General features: G+C 37.7%; 1 protein-coding gene across 2 annotated transcripts in view; it reads left to right on the forward strand.

Moving 5' to 3' along the window:
* The window catches only part of LOC120074826, a 112034-nt gene that overhangs the window by 36492 nt on the left and 59537 nt on the right, over positions 1–16005 (forward strand). For both annotated transcript variants that reach the window (XM_039028028.1, XM_039028029.1), the window contains exons 23-30: positions 2159–2257; positions 2357–2497; positions 2704–2772; positions 7153–7581; positions 7670–7990; positions 8875–9006; positions 9123–9236; positions 9381–9565. In XM_039028028.1, coding sequence (XP_038883956.1) covers positions 2159–2257; positions 2357–2497; positions 2704–2772; positions 7153–7581; positions 7670–7990; positions 8875–9006; positions 9123–9236; positions 9381–9565 — 1490 coding nt within the window. The remainder of the gene's footprint in view (positions 1–2158; positions 2258–2356; positions 2498–2703; positions 2773–7152; positions 7582–7669; positions 7991–8874; positions 9007–9122; positions 9237–9380; positions 9566–16005) is intronic.

Below are 16005 nucleotides of genomic sequence, written 5' to 3' on the forward strand. Positions count from 1 at the left end.
ATGCTGAGTATCAGAAGTTGAAGAAGAAGAAATACTCGGAACAACACTTACAAACCGGACTTTTTTTTTAGAATACATAACTTTTTGTAAGAAAGCCCAATCAACATGGTCGAAAGTTTTTTCCAGACTTTCGAATGTGAAATATTAATAACCGATCAGCTGAATGTAGCTGAAGTTCTTCAAAGGAAACAACCAGCATCCTCCCTTTCTCCCTCAACTTGCCCATTTTGTCTCCAACACAGTGAGGACTCCCTTCACCTCTTTTTTACATACCCTTATTTAGATTGGTGCTGGAAAAAACTGCTGTGTTTTTTCAACTTTTCATGGATCTTGTGCAATGATTTCAAAAGCAATGTGTTACAACTCCTAGCCGGCTCTAATCTTCACAACTCCACCCGTCTGCTATGGTGTAATGCAATAAAAGCCCTCTTGGCAGACCTTTGGTTTGAAAGAAATCAAAGGATTTTCCATAACAAAGCTCTTAGATGCCAAGACCGTTTTGAAATCCGCCGTCAAGCCTCCTCCTGGAGCATCCTCTCCGAACCCTTCCATGCCTATAGTCTTCCGGATTTCAATCTCAACTGGGGGGGCCATTTCGCCCCCCCTTCAGACAATATTAATCACCGCTGGATTTCAGCATTACTCTTTATCCAGTTCCAACCCCCAACACCAACGCCACCTCCCCCCTCCCAATTTTCTTTGAACTTTTTATTTATTTCCATAAGCTTTAGGCCACTGTGTTGGCTTTGTTTTTGGATCGTTATTTTCGCTTGTTTTACGGTTATTGTTCCCTCATTTTGTACTCTTGTTATTATCTTTCCCTGATATGGGTTTGCATTGGACGTGATGAGGATGCTAAGGGAGTGTCAACCTAGTTGAGACGTCCGGGTGCACCTCCTGATCCTTTTAGAAGCACTAGTATTTCCGTTTTGCTCATTGTATAACACTCTTGTACTATGAGCCTTAGCTCTTCTCTATATATTAATATAATGAATCGTTTCCTTTTCAAAAAAATAACCAATTGCTGAAAGGCTTGAGAAGGAGGGGAATGCTTAGAAGATTTTCTTATTACTACATTAGGGACTTAAGCATAAACACAACATTCTCCACAAAATCAGAGTTAACATTTACTAAATTAAATTTAGAGATAGAGGACTTCTTCCTTGAAAAAGGCTCTGTAGGTTTTAAAAAAGAAAGTGGTCTAGTTCCCTCTTGGTTTGAGAACATGTAGGTTTTTTTCCCAAAAGGAAACAATACTTCTCATTGGTGAAATGAAAAGAGACTAATGCTTAAAGTACATAAATCCGGAAGGAATAATAGAAAAGAATGCCAAAAGCACATCGATAAAAGGAAAAATGCCAAAAGCACATCGATAGAAGGAAAATCAACAACCCAAATATTCTATAAAATATGAATAAAGGAGCCAACAAAAATGGAAGGAAGTGCAAGAGGATGAGGCTTTGGGACGAGCTGCCTTCAGATGAGCAAACCATGTGAGATCATGAGAAAAGTTCCTAGAAATCCAAAAACAAGGCTTGTCAAACCAAAATTTCTTTCCATTGGTGGATTTGGGCTTAGAAAAATGATTCTTTCGGGAGCATTACCACACAAAAGAATCAGCATCAAGCAAACACTTCCGTTCTTGACAACATTGCGGAATTAGGGAGCTACTATCTATTCAAATTTTACAGAGAAAAAACACAAGTGTAAATTGCTCAAAGATGGGGGACACTGTTAAAAAACACCAGAAGTGTAATTTGCTCAAAGATGGGGGACATTATTTCTAGTTTCTTTCACGGAGTCATGGCAACTAGAAAGAAGAAGCACTTGTGTACATGAAATTCTCTAGGGGGGCAATAGCTTACGGTCAGAAAAGGACATTGAAGATGAATTCATCCATTTCTACGTCTATATATGTTTTTATCTATATTTTATATATTGTGTGACTTGTAAAAGAAAAGCTTTCATTTTTCTATTGTCTCATTCTCCAACCCCAAAGTGCTATTATGCTTTAGTTTAGCGTGCCTTGAGCTATAAAAAGCACTGATTACAGTTTGAAGGAGAAGAAATAGTGCATTGACTAATTGAATCAAGTAAAATTACATTAGCAGCTGCATTTTTCTCTTTTCATAATTTCTAATGATTTATACTTCTCTAGGCTTTGGAATCTTCAAGTACCTGGGTGATAGAATTTCAGAATGAGGAGGAGAAGGGCTTTTGGACAAAAAGACTTTTACAAGCGACATATCTAGCTTCTGTATTGCTATTACTTTCTAATTCTAATATGTTCTTCTTTTATCGCTTACAGTATTCTCCTTCCTGTTACATAGTAGCTACTTATCATTGTTATATACAGGCTCCTCCATCGATGGATATACTTGGTGAAACGGGTGATGATGCATCTCAGCTCATCGAGCGTCACACACCTAATATGAAAGCAGCAAACCTTGTTATAAATGGAGCATTGGTGGAAGCTAAGCTGTTGATATACGGGAAGGTACAAATGAGTTTTCTATTTCCTCTTCTGTTAAATAGTGACTGTCTGTGGTATTGTGTTTCTACTACGTAATACCATATTCTCTTTGGTGCCATTAGAGGTAAATAGTTGTTTTAAGGTTTCTTTGAGGAGACTAGATAAAATTTTAACATTTGCTTTCATCCAGTTGGTTGGGCAATCTAATGTCTGTGTCCATTATTTTGCAGACTGGAGATGAAGTTGATAATAAACTTGATGAGATTCTGATTCTTGAGCTTCTTGCTTCTGGAGGAAAGGTTGGTTTAGCTTCATTAATGTATAGTTTCTTTCTGCCTGGTTATAAATTTATTTTTCATGACTTTGTTTCGTTTCCTTTTATTTTTACGCTGGCTAAAATGTTAGTGTACTATAGGATATAAGGTCTTCAAAAGACTGGATGATAATCTGATTGTAGAATCTAAAATTGATGAGGAGAATCCTGTGATTATATTATTAATTATTTCTTCATGGTTCGTTTGATAAAGTAATTACAAATGATTAGCTATGCTATTCGGTTTCTTCATGTTTGATATGGATTGGTTTTATTTCTCTTGCTTAGTCAGGTTCTTTTCTGTGTATTTGTTTTGATATTTTTGGAAATTTGTTTTGGTTTCCTTGTACTTTCTGCATCAGTTTCTTTTCATTTTCTCCACGAAAAGTTTTTGTTCTTTTTGAAAAAAACCAAATGTTTGTGATTTTTTTCCCCTCCATCTATGCAATAACAATTCTTGATTGGTGCCTGGGTGATTGAATTTTTTCAGTGGAATAAGAAACAAACTTTTCATTGTACATGGAGTACAGTTGGAAGTTGTTTGGTAATTTTGTTTGAATTTGTCAATATACTTAGTTAGTTTGGTTGGATTAGTAGGCTTACATCTTCTATAGGTAGAGGGTTAATGCAGTTTGAAACACTAATGGAGATTTTGGTTGAGGAATCATTAATAACCCAAAAGATAAACTATCATGTAAAATATCTGGAGGATGAATTGAAGAAATGTCCCTAAATTGAAGAAAAAAGTTGACATTATTCTTATTATTTTTTTAAAAAAATGAAACATAACTTTTCATTGATTCTTAAATCACCGATTGACCCAAAAGCTTAAGCTGATGGGTGAAGGTAAATTATTTTTTTTTTTTGAGAAGGAAACGACCTTTATTAATCATTAAGATATAGTACAAAAGATGTGTACTTGAAAATAAAGGCAAATACAAATAACCAAAATTGAAACCAAAGGATCAGCAGGTGCACCCGAGCATTCAGCTAGGTTGACACCCCCATAGCGTCCTCATCATATCCAACAAAATTGAGGGAACCTTATAAAACTAGCGATAAGGTTAACAACAATGAAAAGAGAACAATCAAATGCTTCACAAGCTGAAGCTGCATAAATCCAAGAACACAACAAAGATAACAATTACAACAAAAGTGACAAAAAACTAGAGATGTTGCCACATCGAACAACTGAACTAGAAGAGCCGCCAGCTAGGCTTCCATTTGAATGAATGCCTGCCACTTTAATCTTATGTCTTGTAAGGAGTAAGCTTCAAAACATTTAGAGAGGGAGCACCAAAGAGAAGCATTGAGCTTTGCCGCCTCAAATCGAGCAAACCAAGGAGTTTCTTTACCGTTGAACACTCACAAACCAAATTTCAGCCAACATTGCTTTTGTTCCATTAATCCAAAGTAAATTTGAGTTTTTCTTGAGAGTTGGTCCAGAAAGTAGTTGCTGTACATTGCTTTTGAAGGAATTGTCGAAGACCCAAGAAGTGGTGAAGCAGTTGAGAAGTGCTCTCAGCAATTAATGGCGAAAATACAATCGAAGAAGAGGTGTTGAAGATCTTCCTCAGCTGATTTGCATAGGACACACCAATTGGGGGAGATATAAAAAGAAGGCAGCTTTCGTTGCAGCACAGAGGAGCAGTTAAGGTCTCCAAAAAGCATTATCCAAATTGTTATATTAACTCGCCTAGGGCTGTACTTCCAAAGACCCTTTTGAAGGCTAGCTGAGAGTGGAGAGGCCAAAGAAAGGTGGTTTACCAGTGATTTAACTGAGAAGGAGCCATCAGTTTCAAGGGACCAAATGCGAGTATCTTGCCTACTGTTTACTTCTTTCTTGACCAATAAAGCTAATAAGATTTGGAACTCTAGGATCTTTTCTTCCTTTAAGGCTCTTCTGAAGTTGATGGACCATGAAGAAGTGTGAGAGTCTCAATAGTTTGAGGCTGAACCATTGGGGTTGGTGGTTAAACCAAACAAGGAAGGGAATCTGTCTTTTAAAGGAGAAGAATCCAGCCAAGTGTCTTGCCAAAATGCAATTCTGTTTCCATTTCCCAATTCAAAGGCTGCCATATTCTCAACTTTTAACCATAATCTTGAAATACTGATCCAAGGACTGCGAAGACTACAATGAACCTTGCCGGATATGTGCCAACCAAAGTGGCTGGTGCCATGAATACTTGTGATGACTTGATTCCACAAGGAGGTTTATTCTTTCATAAACCGCTAGCCCCATTTGGCTAAAAGGGCCAAGTTTTTAGCTTTCAGACCTCCTAGTCCGAGACCCCATCTTCTTGTTTTTTAGATACTAGCTCCCACTTCAAAAGATGGTTTATCTTACCACCTTTGTGGCCTTCCTAGAAGAAATTTCTGATGGTCCTTTCTAAGGTTGATATCACTTTTTTAGGCATAAAAAAAGAGGACATGTAGTAGGTTGGTAGGTTGGAAAGGACTGATTTACACAAAGTAGCTCTTCCACCCATTGATAAATTATATCTTTTCCACTTGTCAATTTTCTTATGCACTTTATCAATAACCGGCTGCTAAAAATCCATTTTTTTTGGATGCCCCCAAGGGGAAGGCTCAAATATAAGAAGGGAAGGTGTGCTAGTTGACAATTCAGCCTTGAAGCCACAAATGGCAGATTTTTCCCAATTAACCTTCTGACCGGAACCCCACTCAAAAAGTGCAATGATTTTTCTAAGAGTGTCTAGCATGTCATCGTCATACTTACAAAAAAGCAAAGTATCATCAGCAAATTGAAGAATGGAAAGCTGTACCTTGTCTTTTCCAACCACAAAGCCTTCGAACCATCATTTTTCCTGGGTTCTGTCAACCAACACACTTAGCAAATCACCAACCAAAAGGAAAAGAAAGGGAGAGAGGGGGTCCCCTTGTCTAATTCCCCTTGTAGCTTGAATTCTACCTCTTGGTCTTCCATTTATGAAGATGGAGAACATTGGATTAGAAATACAATCCAAAATCCAAGAAATCCATTTGGGGTGGAAGTTCCTTTCATGAAGGGTTTTTTCAAGAAACTCCCAATCTACTCTGTCAAAAGCTTTTTCAAGATCAAGTTTTAGAATCCAGCCTTTTCTCTTCTTGCTTCTGTAGTCTTCTACTGCCTCGTTGGCTATTAAGATCGGGTCAAGGATTTGCCTACCTTCAATAAATGGAAGGTAAATTTAATTATATATCATCTAACACTCCCCTCACTTGTGGGCTTGAAATATGAAGAAGACCCAACTAGTGAAAATGAATATTGATTGGGGAGGAAACAACAATGTAGGGGCTTGAACATAGGATCCCCAGAACCAACCTGCTCTGATACAATCTTAAATCACCGATTGACCTAAAAGTTTAAGTTGATGAGTGAAGGTAAATTTAATTATATATCATCTAACAAAGTTGATATTGGAGGACAATAGCGTAATATTATTCTCCTTACTTATGAATCAAATACAAGGTCTTTTTATATAGAAGAAAGACCATCTACCAATAAGGAAATTTTTTTATAGAATATTACAGACATAAATGATGAATATACACATAATAACAATCCAATATTACAAGAGAAGAAAGAAAATCCAACACTCCCCCTCAAGCTGGTTTGTAGATGTCATCCATGACCAGCTTGCTGAGAAGTTTATCAAATTGTTTTTCTGAAAGACCTTTTGTTGACATATCTGCTGTTTGTTTTGTAAGATATGCATATTACACCTGCATCAACCTTCTCCTTTATGAAATGCTTGTCAACTTCAATGTACTTTGTCCTATCATGTAGAACTGGATTATGAGTTATAGCGACGATAACCTTGTTATCACAATAAACTCATATAGGGCTCTTTTGTGACACTTTCAGCTCTTCAAGGATCCTGTTGATCCATATACCTTCACAAATTCCATGGGCTAAGGCTCTAAATTCTGCTTCAGCACTACTCTTGGCTATAACATTTTGTTTTTTACTAAGCCATGTAACTAAATTTTCTCCAACAAACAAACAATAGCTAGAAGTAGTGCTTCTAGCCCAATCTGCATCAGTGTACACTTTAACTTGAAAATGATCATGTTTCTGGAATAATACACCTTTGCCTGGAGTTCCTTTCAAGTATCTCAAGATTCTGTACGTTGCTTCAAAATGAAAAGTTTTGTTTCCTTTAAAAAAAAAAAGAGAATAGTTTTATTTATTTATTTTCCATATGCTTCTTTTCAAATGCACAATTGTTGCTGAACACGTAATAGTACGTTTTTCCTTCTTAGGATGATAGCTTTTCAGGTTTGATACTTTACCTGGATACTTGTACAACACCGTAAAGCTTTACAAAAATGAAAAGCCAGATACTCACGTCATGATTGACAGGTCCACATAATTCTTGGTGATGATGATCTTTCAGTGAAAACGAAACTGCATTCCTTGCATATTAAGGATGAACTTCAAGGCCATTTATCAACAAGTTCACAGTATTTAGCTCGCTCTGTACTATCAAATGACAAATTATCTTCTTCTCCTGGGACTGGGATACCAACGGCTACTGCAATTATTGAGGAGGATGATAGTTTTAAGGATGCATTGCCTGATTTTTTATCTCTATCTGATGTTGGCAATTACGAGTCCTCTGAACGTGAGTCTACTGAAACCATATTTAATGAAAATGATATAGGAAAAGGGAAGGGCATATCCAATGATATATTTTATGAGGCAGAGGATAGTGAAGATTCTAACTTTGTGGCTGTAACCTTCTTGACGAGGGGCTCAGATTCACCTGATTATGATGGTATAGACACAAAGGTACTAATATGATAGTGGTGATAGTTGATTATTTTGTCCATTATCATGTTTAGTCACAATGCTAAATAACATAAATGAAACATTTCAGATGAGTATTCGCATGTCAAAAATGGAATTCTACTGCAACAGGCCTACTCTTGTTGCATTAATTGGTTTTGGTTTGGATATAAGTTCCTCAAATTATGTGGAAGTTAGCACAGACTTGCCCAGCTCTTCGGAAGATAAGCCTGTTATGGATAAAGAAAAGGTGGAAGAAAAAGGCCGCGTTAAAGGATTGCTAGGATATGGCAAAAGTCGTGTTGTATTCTACTTAAACATGAATGTTGACAGTGTTTCTATCTATCTTAACATGGAGGATGGATCTCAGCTTGCAATGCTCGTGCAGGAGAGGTTTTTGCTTGACCTAAAGGTGGGGTACAATTTATCATCAAGAAAAGTTTTCGTTTCACATTATACACAAATTAGTTTTTAGCGGTCCATTGCTATCTTCCCAATTTAACTTTTTCCATGAAAAATTGCATTTTTGTCCTCAGTGTTTCACTTGGATTGCGTTTTAAAACACTTATTATTTATTTTTTTATTTTTTATTTTTACTTTTGCAATTAGCCATTAGCCTCTCTCTCATTTATAGTACCGAAAAGCTGTTTGAACTTGTTTTTTAAATTAAGTTTATTATACACTTAGGGTGGGTATTGAAATAAATTGTTGATTTTTTATTTTCTTATTTTGTATGCAAACTATCTTTTCTTTCTATATTTTCTCTTTCTCACCCACTCACTCCCCCATCTCCTCGTTCCCTCACACCTCCCTCCCAACCCCAAATCTAGCTTCGGGAGTGAAATCAAAATTTTGAAATCATTATGGATGGGGTTTTATTTTTTCTTTGGGTACTAGTTTCAAAGATAAGAAGAAGAGCAGGAAGAAAAAGAGGAAGAAGGGGAGGCTAAATTGATTAATTTGGTTTAATGTTTGTTTATNATATATCTTTTAATTTAATATTTAATTTGTGTAGCTAATATTAGAACTTTAATTTTAAATATCAAATTCCAGTTGATGAGAGTTTTAAATTCAGGACCAAGAGGAAGCTATCTCAACCTCAAATGTGTTTAGTATTTCTTATTTTATTCCTTTTTTCGTAAGCCTGTTTACTATACTAATTAACAATTCTTATATTATCAGTATGTTATGTATGGCTGCCATTTTTAACATATGATTACAAAATGTTAAATACTTTGAGAACTTACATTTCATTCTCACTTTTACCAACTTTCTAACTGGGATTATCCTTTTTAGATCCATCCAAGCTCTCTTTCAATTGAAGGAACTTTAGGGAATTTCAGACTTTGTGATATGTCTTTAGGAGAAGATCATTGCTGGGGTTGGCTCTGTGATATACGAAATCCTGGTGTTGAATCACTTATCAAGGTGTCTCGCATCTTCTTAAATAGTTAATTGTTGCATCAAGACTTCTGTCTGACGTTTTTTTTTTCATTCTCAAATGTAGACTTCAAATAATCCTTTTCTTCTCTTTTTCTCTTTAGTTCAAATTTCATTCCTATAGTGTTGACGATGATGACTACAAAGGATATGATTACAGTTTACACGGTCGACTTTCTGCTGTCCGCATAGTTTTCCTTTATAGATTTGTTCAAGAGGTAAAGGAAAATTTTCTCATAGTTTTCGCTTATAAATTTTAGTTGTAAATCAATAATATCAATCGATTGGCATACAATTGTATATAACTGAAACTTTTTATTATAATTATTTATAATGTTGTCTGTAATTTTCCACTTCTGTAGATTACAGGTTACTTCATGGGACTAGCTACTCCACATGCTGAAGAAGCAGTTAAACTTGTTGATAAAGTTGGGGACTTCGAGTGGTTGATCCAAAAGTATGAAATTGATGGGGCTGCCGCATTGAAGCTAGACCTGTCGCTAGATACACCCATTATTATTGTTCCCAAGAATTCAAATAGCAAGGAGTTAGTAACCTTTTCTCTATTATTCTCCATGTTACCATTTTGACTATTTTTTGAATTTGACCTATAATTGACATAACACATAAATCACATGCATATGATTACTTAGACGATAACTTGTTGTAAATATAAAAATAAATAAAAATATTATATAATTGAGGAGTAATGAGAAAATGTATTAGTTCTTAGCAACTAGTACATTCCATTTTGAACTCGATAGGTAAAAGCAATTAAAGGCTCTCCAATCGGGTCGATAACTGAGGAGTAATGAGAATGTATTAGATCTAAGTGCATGCAGCCTTTTTCTTTTTTTTTTTTGAATGGAAACGAGCCTCTTCGTTGATGTAAGGTTGACACCCAATCGCGCCCTCATCATGTCCTTACAAACTATCAAATAATATGGAATGTGAAAGACCAAACAACTAAACATGACCCAACCTAAAGATTCAACAAACCAAAAAAACATCCTGAAGCAACTTGAGCAATACAGAGCCAAAAAAAAAGCAAAGCAAACAAATACAAAATGATCTCCATCCCAAATCGGAGCAGTAGCCGAGACCAGCAATTCGTCGAGGCAAGCCGACGATTGCAGCTAGCAGTTCGCGCCGAGTCCAGCCGATGATCGACGCTAGGGGTTCGCGGCTGGTCCTTCCCGTTCGCAGCTTCCACTCGCGCTAAGTCTAGCCGACAATGGACACCAGGGGTTTGCGGTTGGTTCCCTTCATTCATAGCTTCCGTCCGTAACAGCTCCAGCCGACAGTCGAAGCCAGATGTTCGCAGCTGACCCATCCCGATCTCAGCTAGCTGTGACAGCTCCCTTTTCTGTCGAACAACAAATTCCAATCGCGCCATGCAGCAACGACGCTACTCATTGCCTTAACGAAGTTCGACGTCGTTTCGCCTATCTCCAACAACAGATTGCAGACTTTGGAACAGTTCGACACGATCCCACAAACAGTTCAACCAGAATTATCCGCCAACCTACAGATGTATTATGAGAATCCGGTAAACTTTTTCTCTGTTTTACCCAATACAAATTATTTGTCTGGCTCGATGGGAAATTCTACAGGGTTCATCATTGGAGAAAAGTTGAATGGCCAAAATTACTTTTCCTGGTCTCAATCAATCAGAATGGCTGTGGAGGGACGACATAAGTTTGGGTACTTGAGGGGAGAGATACCAAAATCTGAACCGGGTGACCCTCAAGAACGTATCTGGAAAGGGGAAGATTCTTTGTTATGATTTGTTCTAGTTAATAATATGAAATCCCAAATTGGCAGACCGTTAATTTATGCTGCAACCGCCAAAGATATTTGGGATGCTGCGTAGAAACTATACTAAAAAAGATAGAATGCGTCTCGGCTATATACTCTACGCAAGCAGGTCCATGCAAATAAGGGACCTTGGATGTGACGTCCTACTTTAATAAATTGTCCCTATTATGGCAAGAGATGGACTTGAGTTGAGAAATATTCTGGAATTGCGCACAAGATGTGGCTCAGTATTCAAAGATTGAGGAAGCTGATCGTGTCTATGACTTCCTAACTGGGTTAGATTCTAAATTTGATGTGGTTCGAAGTCGAATATTGGGCTAGCGCTCTATACCTACTCTCATGGAGGTATGTTCCGAGATACGTCTGGAAGAGGACAGATCAAGTGCTATGAATAATCCAGTTATCACATCAACTGATGCTGTTGCTTTTGCTACAAAGTCATTCAGATCTGACGGCAATAAGAAACCCCTTCCTGTCTGTGAGCACTGCAAAAAGCCGTGGCATACAAAAGACCAGTGTTGGAAGCTGCATTGGAGACCTCTAAACTGCAGATGACGTCAGTCACATGACAAGCCAAATTCTGGACGTGCTCTTGTGAGTAACTTGACAGGTGAAAATTTCCGGAATCAATCTCCAACAGATGGAAAAAATAATTTAAGTGCTATTGGAGTCAATGCTATTGTGCAATCAGGTACAACTCAATCTTTTAGTTTTATTAGTATTAATGGTAAAAAGCCTAGATTGTTGACTCAGGAGCTACAAATTATCTAACTGGCTCATTTGAGCAATTTATTTCATACTGTCCGAGCGCTGGTAATGAACGTATTAGAATTGCAGATGGATCTTTTGCCGCGATTGCAGGAAAAGGCCATCTCTCTTCGTTTGAGGGTTTAGTGTTGCGTGACGTGCTGCTTGTTCCTAAGATTTCGTGTAATTTGTTTTCTGTCAGTAAATTACAAGGGATCTGAGTTGCCAGGCTGTTTTCTCACCCGACTCTATTTTATTTCAGGATCTGAGCTTAGGGACGACGATTGGCATTGTCCAGCATGATAGGGGGCTCTATTTCCTGACTGATGATATTTCCTCCAGGGATCATTATAGGACCAGTTTTATTTCTTTAAACTTTTCTACTTCTGAGAATGATTTTATGTTATGACATTTCCGCCTTGGACATCCTAATTTTCAATACATGAAATATCTGTTTCCTCATTTATTTCGTAATATTAATTTCCTCATTTTCTTCGTAATATTAATATATCTTCCTTGAATTGGTTGGCACACTAATGGCAAAGCTACTAGCAGCCTAAGAAGTCCATGGGTCAACATCTCAAGAACTTGGCTAAAAGTAGAATCTTTGGCTGCTTTTAAAGTAGGTAACGGTAAAAGGGTTGCGTTCTGGCTTGACCCTTGGCTGGACATTGTTCCCCTAAAAGTCTCCTTTCCTAGTCTTTACATCATCTCTACCAAGCCCGATGGTGCAGTACATGGTTTTTGGGATGAGGCACTAGAATCTTGGTCTTTCAATTTTGAAGACTTCTAAAGGAAGAAGAGTTAGAAAACTTCCAACTCCTTACTGAAAAGCTTTTCTCCTCTAAACTTAATTTGCTTCTAGACAAAAGAAGGTGGATCTTAGAACCAACTGAGTCTTTTTTTAGTTAAATCCCTTGTCATACATCTATCCCTGTCCTCCCCAATTGGAACTCAACTAGAATCAGCTTTGTGGAAATCAAAGAGCCTAGAAGGATAAACATTCTGACGTGGATTATGTTGAATGGTTTGCTTAATAAACCAGATATCCTACAAAGGAAGCTTCCTAACCATTATATTTCTCCACAGGTTTGCTCCCTTTGTTTGGCAAATTCAAAAACTCTTTTACATCTGTTCTTCCAGTGTGTTTTTGCAGAAAATTGTTGGCTATGTTTACTCAATTGCTTCAATACCAGCTGGGTTTTTGATAATGATTTCAAGGCAAATGTGTTTCAACTTCTGATTGGCCTTAAATTGAAGAAGAAGGCAAGATTAATGTGGGTCAACGCAGTCAAAGCATTGTTATTAGAATTATGGTTTAAAAGGAATCAAAGAGTGTTTCACGACAAAGCATCTCTTTCCATTAAATTTGATACCGCTCGCATCAATGCCTCTTCCTAGTGCTCTCTCTCCAAATATTTTAAAGATTTCTCCATTCAAGACATCAGTCTCAATTGGAACGCCTTCATTTTTCCCCTTTGTTGATCTTTTAGCTCTTTAGTTTTCTGCTTTGGCTTAATTTTCAAACTTTCATTTTGGTGTAAGCCTTTGCAACAGGCACGGACTAGTCAGCTTTTTATTCAGTTATTATACTTTTTGCTTTACTTTTTTCGGATATGATGAGAGTGCTACGGAGGAGTCAACCTAGTTGAGATGTCCTGGTGCATTTGCTGATCCTTTCTTTTGTTTTCTTGCTTTTGTATCCTCTCAATTACTTTGTAACATCTTTCATTATCTTAATGAAGTGGTTCGTTTCTTGTTCAAAAAAAAAAAAAAAAAATCTTCCTTAAATTGTGATGTGTGTATCCGGGCCAAACAAATTCGAGTCTCTTTTCACTCTCAGCCTCACAAACTATCGAAACCCTTCACCCTTGTCCACAGTGATGTCTGGGATCCTTCACCAATCACCACTTCTACAGGTAAACACTGGTTTGTCACATTTATTGACGACCACACTCGGCTTACTTGAGTCTTCCTTCTTATTGATAAGTCCGAAGTGTCATCTGTTTTCCAGCAATTCTAGCCATTGTAGAAATTCAATTTAACACGAAAATTGCAATTATGCGAAGTGACAACGAGAGTGAGTTTTTTAATAAATCTTTTTGGGATTTTCTTGCTTCTAAGGGGATTATCCACCAAAGTTCTTGGGCCTACACTCCTCAGCAAAATGGAGTGGCCGAATGGAAAAATCGTCATTTAGTGGAAGTCGCTCGTTCTCTTATGCTATCCACCTCCATTTCGTCTTACTTATGGGGGGATGCTATTCTTACTGCCGCCCATCTAATCAATCACATGCCTTCTTGTGTTTTAAACTTCCACAATCTGCTTGATTGTTTTAAAGAGTCATATCCAACCACCCGCTTGATCCCAGATGTTCCACTTCGAGTGTTTAGCTGTGTTGCCTTAGTTCATACCCATGGTCCAATTCGCACGAGATTTACCCATCGAGCTTAGAGGCGTGTCTTTGTTGGGTATCCTCTCCACCAACGTGGATATAAATGTTACCACCCATCTTCTCGGAAATACTTCGTGTCCATGGATGTTACCTTTCTCGAGGATCAGCCCTTCTTCCCCATTAGTCATCTTCAGGGGGAGAATTCTAGTGAAGAGACTAATTGGTCCACATATTCAGTTCACTTAGAGTTGTCTCCTGAACCTGAGCATGTCGGTCCCGTCCTTCCTACCAACCAGGTCCCGTGGATAACATACTATAGGAAAAATCTCAGGAAGGAAACAATGCCACCTGTTGTTTCTCCGGCCTCGGGCCATGAGTTTGATCCAGCTTCAGCTATAGGTATGTGTACTCATGACACTGATAATATTGATACTTGTGCTGAGACTGACACTTGCAAAGTGGACAAAGATAAAGAAGGCATTGATAGTACTCTTGAGGAAACTATGGTAGATGGAGAGACAATTGGAAATAATAATATTGAGACATTCCTATAGAATGAAAGTGGTACTAGGGAAGATGATGGTGTGAAAGGCTCCTCTGAAAATGAACCCCTAAAGCAGACAACCAATTATAGTGGGAAACTTGACCATATAGAGAGTCATGATGCATCTCTTGATCTTCCTATTGCCTTGAGGAAAGGTACTAGATCCTGTACAAAGTACCCTATGCATAGTGACATGACGTACAGTAACTTGTCACCTGAGTTCGAGGCTCTTACTACCAGTCTGGATACAGTAGTGATTCCGAACAACATACATGTGGCAATGGAAACTCCTAAATGGAAAGCTGCTGTAATGGAAGAGATGAGTCTTTACCATAAAATACAAGACTGATGGGACGATTGACAGATACAAGGCTAGGCTAGTTGCCAAAAAGGCTTCACTCAGACCTTTGGAGTATATTACTCTGAGCCATTTTCCCCTGTAGCCAAACTCAATACTGTTCGGGTTCTTTTGTTTTTGTTGTAAACAAAGATTGGCCTCTTCATCAACTGGATGTAAAAAATGCGTTCCTTAATGGGGAACTTGAAGAAGAAGTCTACATAAGTCCTCCATCTGGTTTCCAAAGTCAGTTTAAACATCGGGTATGCAGACTGAGAAAATCACTTTATGGGTTGAAACAGTCCCCGAGGACGTGGTTTGGTAGATTTACCACCTTTGTTAAAGCACAAGGGTATGATCAAGGACATTCAGATCACATGCTATTTACAAAGAAGTCAGTTTCAGGGAAGATCGCAGTTCTCATTATTTATGTCGATGATATTGTGCTATCTGGTGATGATGATGTTGAGATTATGAAAAAACAAAAATGGCCAAAGAATTCGAGATTAAAGACCTAAGGAAGTTGAGATATTTTCTCGGGATGGAAGTGGCTTGATCAAAAGAAGGTATTTTAGTGTCTCAACGGAAGTATACCCTTGACTTACTCAAAGAAATAGGTATGATTGATTGTAAACCCGTTGATAACCCAATGGAGTATAATGCGAAGCGTAGCAATACAGATAGCAACGCTTCTGTCAACAAAGAAAGATATCAGCGATTAGTTGGGAAGTCAATCTACTTATCTCACTCGAGACCTGATATATCTTATGCAGTAAGTGTTGTTAGTCAGTTTATACATGCTCTCTATGAGGAACATGACAGCTGTTGAGCGTATTTTACGATACTTGAAGGCAACACCTGGTAAGGGCTAAATGTTCAGGAAATCCGATAGATGATGCATTGAAGCTTTCATCGATTCTGACTGGGTAGGTTCTGCTATTGATAGAAAGTCGATGTCTGGATATTGTACCTTTGTCTGGGGTAATCTGGTTACTTGGAGAAGTAAAAAACAAGGGGTTGTCGCCAGAAGTAGTGCTGAAGCTGAGTTTAGGGATATGTGAAGACATCTGGTTGAAGAAAGTGTTGCCAGATCTTCATCAAGATAGTGAGCTTCCGATGAAATTGTTTTGCGACAATAAAGCGACG

This window comes from Benincasa hispida, chromosome 1 (assembly GCF_009727055.1).
Source record: "Benincasa hispida cultivar B227 chromosome 1, ASM972705v1, whole genome shotgun sequence".
NCBI lineage: Eukaryota > Viridiplantae > Streptophyta > Magnoliopsida > Cucurbitales > Cucurbitaceae > Benincasa > Benincasa hispida.